The sequence below is a fragment of the Acanthopagrus latus genome, chromosome 23, assembly GCF_904848185.1.
Source record: "Acanthopagrus latus isolate v.2019 chromosome 23, fAcaLat1.1, whole genome shotgun sequence".
Lineage (NCBI taxonomy): Eukaryota > Metazoa > Chordata > Actinopteri > Spariformes > Sparidae > Acanthopagrus > Acanthopagrus latus.
In genome coordinates this window covers 23953614-23961248 of record NC_051061.1, presented here as the reverse complement: position 1 = coordinate 23961248, position 7635 = coordinate 23953614, and the positions used below count along the sequence as shown (strand labels likewise).

Here is a 7635-nt window from a genome sequence, read left to right as displayed (position 1 = left end):
AGTAAGACCCCCCACCCCCCCAGAGATCAAGTTTTCCGACCTCTATCTTATGTTGTATTAGTAACCTCAAAAAAGACAGCACGATAACAAAACACTGCAGTCTATGCCTCCACCGAGAAACCGCCATCAAAAAGCCACAAATAATGCTCAGAACAGCACCAGACTTCAGCAACAGTACAAATAGGGTCCCAGCAAAGAGTTCAAGGCATCAAACAACTGCTAGCTTAGCTGGATTTCTACTGAGTAGAGAACACAGCTCATCACTGTCCTGCAGCAGCTTGCTCGTTGTGGGGAAGCCCTGACGAGTCGATTACCGATTTCCATTTGTGCATTAAAAATATTATTTTATGAAAATTTAGATAAATAGAAAATACACAAACCAAATAATATGAAACAAAAGAAACAAAAAAAAACACTTAACAATACAGATAGACATGAATACATGTCAATAAAGACAATAACATGAATGTGGTCAGTTAAATCCAAAGAGGAGAGAATCTTCAGTTACGCTGTGAAGAAACACAGGCCACTTCAGTCAGGACTCTCATTTGTTGGGTCGGATGTCAGCATAGTTCTTGACAATTCCAGAGAATCTGACGATTTGAATCTCAGGTTCTCTAGCCGCAAAGTCCTGCCACAGGTACTCAGGTGACAACAGCTTACTAGGTTTGTTAACCCACATGTACCTGAACACAAAGGGACAGGAAGTATTCAGTAAGTCATCAGAGAACACAGTCAGGGTCATCACCTGCTCAGAAGACTCTCTCCTGCTTACCTGTTCAGGTGACTCTCCTCCTGCCAGATAGCCTCGATGTTTTCCTTGGCGTCAGCCTTGAAGTTCTCGTAGCAGGTTTTGGCGAGCAGGCGCACTTCCTTCAGGGAGCCTCCAAAGGCCCCCCCACAGTAATAGAAGTCCCCCTCTTCAGGAGAAATGTAGGCTCTGGATGCAGGCCTCCGCTCGTAGTCTAACCCGCCGCGATCAGCTTTGAAGTAACCTGCAGACACACAGGTAAGAGGGAACAAACTGCACACATGGCGCCACGTTTACAAATGTGATTTTGGTGCTGGAGGGCCAGTTCTGTTTACTGACCAGGATGGATCACAGCGACCAGGTCACCCAGTGACTCGGTCCCCCAGCGGGCGTGGAACAGAGAGTCAACGTCCAGACAGAAGATGTAGTCGGTTTGGTCAACCAGCTCATCCTCAATCAGCTTCTGTATGATCTCCATCCTTCGGGCAGAGATCTCCTGCCAGCGGCTTGAGCTGGGCACCAAACGCACCAACAGCTGAATGGGGACGAAGACAAGAAGGAAATGAAAAGTTCAGAAGAACTGATGTTCTTTTTGTGATAACTCATCTCTGAAAATAAACCAAAACTCCAAAAGGTAGAAGAGTTAAAGAGCTGAGGTGAGTGTGAGGTTGTTTTTACTGGTAATGAATCTGTTGAACCTGCAGTGGCTTTAGTAACTGTATCTTTTTATTAAACGTGTGTTAACCTGTCTGCCGGCGGCCATTTTGACTGGTGGCACCTCCACTGGCCGGTCAGTGAACACATACATGTTCACATTGAAACCAACGAAGAAGTGCTGCTCTGCCGTCTCCAGGAATTCTTTCAGGAACTTGACGTATCTGTGCAGGACACAAGCCGTCACCAGAATGCTGCATTTAGGGTGGCGTGGAAACCACAGCGTTATGATTTTAAACTTACTTCCCAACAGCAAACACAGTGGCTGCGACAGTGATGTTGTGTGGCCTGTAGATGTTGTCGAGTAGAACCGGGTTAAAGGTTCCCTCCCAGATGACAGGAGCCAACCAGGGCGTGATCGTCATCACGTCGGTACGACTACGATCAAAGACACAGATTGACATTACCAAGATACAAATGTCAACAACATGGAGACGCTCAGACAGCAACAGCAGGTGATGCTTACCCCTTCACGACACTGGGCTTTTCATACTTCTGCCTGGAACACAAACAGAACCAGAATCTGAGGAGCTGTTCACACTGTTAGCTCTGTTAGCATTGTTAATGCAGGAACACACCGGCCCAACCGTTGGACGTCTGACGCGTTTGGAGAGACTCGGACGAGGTCGGGAACAAATATGTTTGGTGTGTTCAGCTGCGTTGGAAGCTTTCAGAGCCGCGCGGACGATGTCTGATCCGATTCAACATGCGAAGTCTGAGGAGGGCCGTCAGCTGTCTGAGCCATTGGACCCTCTGATTGGTGGTGTGCTAGCGAATCAGCGCGGTGTGTGGGAGGGGCAGAATACTGTGTGTGCATTGGTTTTCTACGCACTCCATTCTGTCATTTCTTGTTTTGATGTTTTGCAGTACTGGCATGAGACTAGTTGTAATTATGTCCGTCCAGGACAAAATTAATCTGTGTTCGTTTGGTAATGCCTCGCTGCATGTTTAGTATGGAGCTGTTTTTGTCTGAAATAGTTAAGTTGGATGTCTGGATGGTGTCTGGGGGCCTTTAGCTCCATTAGCCCTTAACCTAATGCACCAAAGTGTTGCAGGACCCTACAAGCATATTTCTGTTTCACTGCTAAGGATTTCATTACCCAGAATTCCTCGATACTGAGAGGTTTACTTCAACAGATAATACAGAGTTGTCTCTACTGTGTTTATGTGATGTCGCAATATTTAGAATAATGTTTTTCCTCTAATCAGAGCAACGATTTGTAACATCAGAGAAAATTTCACACAAGTTCACATGAGGCTGAAACATGGCGGACAAAAGTAAACATTGGGTTGATTCTATTGTATGTATTTGTAAAATATATTCCACGGCCTACATGATCCCTTCATGATCGTTGCTCTTCTTTGTCACTTAAATACAGGACACAGCTGTAATGACGGCGTTTAAATGATCCGAGCGATGAACTGCAAAACATCGTCCATGACACTCCCACATTCTTAACCTACTCAGCATGAACTCACAGAATGACAACCCTACATAATAACTGGTTTCAAACTTGTAAATAGTTCATGTCAAGATGGGAACTCAGAGTTTTAAGCGATTCAGCTACCAGGGCTCTCACTGGAAAGCAGAGGATGTAAGCAGCGTGGGATGTTTGTCTTCACTGTTTAACAGCCATTGCTGATGAAATCTGTCCGAAATGTTCACCAAAATGTTCATGGACAAGCTAATGTTTATGTTATGTTCGCTGACTTCCGTTCTCTCTCTCTGACCCTCTCCTGGAAGTTATACCGACGGGCGACCTGAGGAAACGCAGCTTTACCTTGAATAAAATTTAAGTTTCCAAGTTTGAACATTGTTGAAAACATTTGAGATAATGTAAGAAAACAACTCAACAAGGATACTGAACAGAGCACTTACTGGTCAGCAGCCACGTGGCGGAAGCTGCGACTGCTAGCATAAAGCTCAGCATATCTGCAGGACACACACACACACACACACACACACACATACGATCATCAGCATTAGTTTGTGACACTTACATATTGATCATTAATAACCAAGGGAAAGTATTGTTTGTATTTCAGTTTCACAGTTGAACAGTCCTGGTTGAATCAGACTGCAGGTAGTGACAGAGGCAGGTTTTGTTTCCTGACGTCAGTGAAGCTCTCTGTGACTTCAGGAACATCTCAGTGTTTGTGGTTCTGCCATCTGTCACCAGGCGATCACACCTCAACCTCAACCTTGCTTTCGACTGACTGCTGTTTATGTTAAATGTACATTTTATTATAAATTACCAGGAGACCTAAAATCCAATAAAAGTCAGATATGTGTCATTCAGTCAGTACAGGAGAAAATCTCAGCACTGATCTGGAGGATCAGAAAACATTTTCATTAAACAAAAAGCTCGTCAACTTGTTTCCTGCTTCTGTCTCTTCTGTGTACTTTGTGTCTGGAAAACAGGTTTCTGGTCGTATGGAAATATGCTGCTAACACTTTGCATAAGATGCACACAGAAGTACAGTGGAAACGGCTCAGGTGAACACATAGGACCTGCACAGTGATAGGAGCGTGTCTGTCACCAACCTGAAGATAGCTGGTATCTCCTGCACATGGGACTCTCTGCAACACACACACACACACACACACACACACACACACGCTCTGTCACAATCTGTCTGTGTGATTAGTTGTTAGAAATTAATTAGCAACTGTTCGTACAATCAGTTCAATCGTTTTTTTATATTTGATGATTTCAGACGTTCAGCTTTTGGCTTCATGATATTAAATATAAACTCTCAGTGTTTCAGTTTAAACAACATTTTACTTTTTTAATCATCAACAACTTTAGAGATGTGAGAAGCTGAATATTCTGTGTCGACTTTGTTCTTTAAATAAAGGGGATGTAAAATATACAAAACCTGAATACCTTATTACGTGTGTGCGTGTGTGTGTGTGTGTGTGTGTGTTACCTGTCGGACTGAGACATGAAGCAGTACAACACTCTGTGAATTGAAACAGAAACAATCATTCATCATCATGTAGAGGATCACTTGTGATTCATGGCACAATTCAAACAGGAATTGTGTATAAGTGTGTGTGTGTGTGTGTGTGTGTGTGTAATATATATGACAAAAACACTTTATACAAAAAGACTTTATTCTAGAACAGAACCCGGAAACACCACAAATGCACCTGAGCAGAATCACCTTTTCCATCTGCCCATATTAAAATGTAGAAGGAAATCTTTCGTTTCACATTCAAATCCGGAATGAGCTCATGAATGTGTGGTTAACGTTATGTAAAACAGTCACAGTACCAACCCTGGTGCTGTTGTTTGTGACTCACTTTTCAGTGTACCGTCTAATGGCTGCTGCTCAACCAAAAGATTTTACTCAGGTTATCAACATGTTCTGAGTTTACTGACGACTCGTCAGGTCCAACCAGCGACTCTTCTTTTAAACTAGTTGTTAGTTAACATGTCTGTTGTCTCTCCTGTTATAAAAGTACACAGTTCTTTGGCTGAGAGGTTCTGCTACAGAAATAAGTAAATATAAAGTATAAAGAAATAAAAAATATCTTTGGTTCGAACATAACTGAAATGCTGTTGCCCGTCAACACTGCCAGCAGCACTGCTGTAAGACATGCAACCTTAAAATAATTAGAAAGTGTAACGCAGGTCGGTAACAGTATTAGAAATCACAAGGTGTAACATCATTGTATTCACAATGAGTAAATACAAAGTGTAAAGAAATAAAATAATGGGGAAAAATAGTGAAAATAAGGTATGAGGAGATGGAGATCAGCTAACATGTTCAAGTAAAGACAGCTGAGGCTCTTCATCCCTCGAAAACCAGGCACGACTGTAAACGAGGAATCCAGAAGCCTGACATGTTGACAGATGATTAAACAGACTTCAGTACTTGTTCATCCAGTTTTAGATTCACTCAGACATTTACAGTCAAGAGCTGCCGTGTCTCATTTCATCTGAGCTCAAATGAGAAATTCATTAGAAACATTCAACATTATTGAATGATAATAAAATGTATTACAGGCAGAGCTGTTGCAAGAGTTTTAGAAATATGATCAGGAACAATTTAATAAATCGTAATTATTTTTATTTGTAAAAAACATTTGATTTATTCTTTAACTGTCCGCCTTCATTTTCTGTGCATTTCAGTTCCCGTCTCAGTGACTTCACATTCACTTTTGTGCCATCAAAAAAATCCAGTTCCAGCATCGTGACAAGGCATTTCAATAACCCAGTGGATTTTCCAGTTTATCATTCACACAAAGTTATCAGATAATTCCATCAACCCATGAATAAACACCAGTCACTCCTTCATTTGTTTGATTATTGTGATAAAACAAGTCAGATTTCATGTATTTTGTCTAAACAATACTGCAGTGAGCCTGAGGGCAGGTGAACTGCATCTTACAGAACCGCCTTATTTATTTTATTTATTGAAATAAATAAACCAGAATGAGCCGATAACTGATGAGAGAACCAAAAAGTTTAATCATCAACAACTCTGATGATCGTTTTCACTCATTTTTCTGGCACAAATGCTGAAGATTTGTTGGTTCCAGCTTCTTCGAATGAGGATTTGCTGCTTTTCTTTTAAAGAACGAAAGAAATAATCATTTGGGTTTGTTCACTCAGGGAAGACGTGACGAACATCTCACATTTGTTTTTAGACTAAGTCATTATTTATCAATGATCTGTGAAAATAACTATCAGATAAATTGATGTTAAACTCACAAGCAGCTGATAATTAGTTTATTGTCTGTCTGAAGACAATTTGTCCCAAAAAAATAATGGGACAAATTATGGATTCTCATTAAGAACAGACTCGTTCAGCCCTGTTACTATAATAACATGATTCTTAATTAGTCCCACATCAGGGGACAAGTAGTAGCAGAAGATGCAGTAACAGTGGCAGCAGTCGTACATGTACTCACCCCAGCACCACAGCTGACAGCAGGACCACAGTCAGAGTCTTGGTGACGATGAAGTGCATCTCAGTGGGTCAGACCAGCACAGTCCTGAAGAAACCTTGATCCAGATAAATTGTTCTGTGTAAATCAAAAGGCCCCACTTCAGATAAAGGTTTGCTGAACAATAAGAAATCCCCAGAAACCTGAGAAGAAGGAAACTCAAACTGCGGCTGTGCAACTGTGGCAGCTGACTGTATTACCTGAGATGTCAGGTTAGCAGGGTTTCTGTCCCCTCCCTCCTGTCATACAGGTATCACGTCCTCCTTCATTCACCTGATTCCAACATATCAGCACGCACTGACTTGCAGAAGTTACATCTTGAAACAGTTTGAAGTCTGCAGTAGAAAACAGGATTTTAACACTAACAGTAAGTGAATTAAACTTTAATTTCAACCTAAAATGGTGCCATAGGGTTAGAAAAGAGTTCAAATCACCTTTTCTAGAGAAACCAGTTAACCCATTACAGAGAACAATGCTGCCGAACAGGCGAGAAACATAAAGCTGCAACGTAAAGAAATGTTCGGAAACGTGTTATTCTGGTTCTCAGTGTGAAGAAACAGTGATGGACACTTAGCGTGAGTCTCAGGTAAACTTTGAGATAAGTCATCGTTGTTAACACTGTGAACCATGATGAAGTTTGCTATTCACTTCAGTCTTTAATCCCACAAGTTCAGGTTAATAAAGCAGCTGCAGCGCACCTGAATAACCCACCTGTCAGAGCAGAGCTGTGGGGCTGCTGCTCCACCAAAAGATTTCACTCAGGTTATCAACATGTTCTGAGTTTACTGACGACTCGTCAGGTCCAACCAGACTCTTCTTTTAAACGAGTTGTAAGTTAACATGTCTGTTGTCTCTCCTGTTATTAAAGAGCGGTTCTGCTACAGAAATAAGAAAATATAAAGTGTAAAGAAATAAAAAATGTTTTTTTGCATCTTATTTCCACCTCATCACTGGTTAATAAGTTAATAATAATATTTATCTAATAATAATAATCTTGCCTCAGTTTTTGGTTCGAACATAACTGAAATGCTGTTGCCCGTTAACACTGCCAGCAGCACTGCTGTAAGATATGCAACCTGTTGACAGATGATTAAGAGGATTTTGACTTGTTCATCCAGTTACTGGAACGGTGTCAAGACCAACATTACCAGAAAGAAGTGATGTGTGAGGCAAACATTAAAACGCTGTTGCTTCAATCTGATTAATGTACAGC

General features: G+C 41.5%; 1 protein-coding gene across 2 annotated transcripts; it reads right to left on the bottom strand.

The window, feature by feature from the left end:
* Positions 1–378: 378 nt before the first annotated feature.
* Positions 379–6792, bottom strand: LOC119013560 (globoside alpha-1,3-N-acetylgalactosaminyltransferase 1-like). 2 transcript variants are annotated; one of them, XM_037088221.1, is made up of 11 exons: positions 6623–6792; positions 6387–6500; positions 4397–4429; positions 4011–4046; positions 3345–3398; positions 1932–1964; positions 1709–1843; positions 1497–1629; positions 1091–1286; positions 776–995; positions 379–686 (listed from the first exon to the last, which is right to left on the bottom strand). In XM_037088221.1, the coding sequence occupies exons 2-11, from the start codon at positions 6443–6445 to the stop codon at positions 545–547; spliced, it is 1041 nt and encodes a 346-aa protein (XP_036944116.1). In that variant the 5' UTR covers positions 6446–6500; positions 6623–6792; the 3' UTR covers positions 379–544. The 2 variants fall into 2 exon arrangements, with proteins under 2 accessions (XP_036944116.1, XP_036944115.1); XM_037088220.1 differs by lacking the exon at positions 6623–6792 and having other exon boundaries at positions 6387–6581.
* Between the last annotated feature and the right edge of the window lie 843 nt (positions 6793–7635).

Excerpts from the sequence above, each read along its gene's own strand:
- LOC119013560 (XM_037088221.1), bottom strand. The coding sequence starts at position 6,445 with ATGCACTTCATCGTCACCAAGACTCTGACTGTGGTCCTGCTGTCAGCT. Across the intron at positions 1,630-1,708 it reads ACTGTGTTTGCTGTTGGGAA|ATACGTCAAGTTCCTGAAAG; the intron begins GTAAGTTTAAAA and ends TGTCCTGCACAG. Across the intron at positions 1,287-1,496 it reads AAATGGCCGCCGGCAGACAG|CTGTTGGTGCGTTTGGTGCC; the intron begins GTTAACACACGT and ends GTCCCCATTCAG.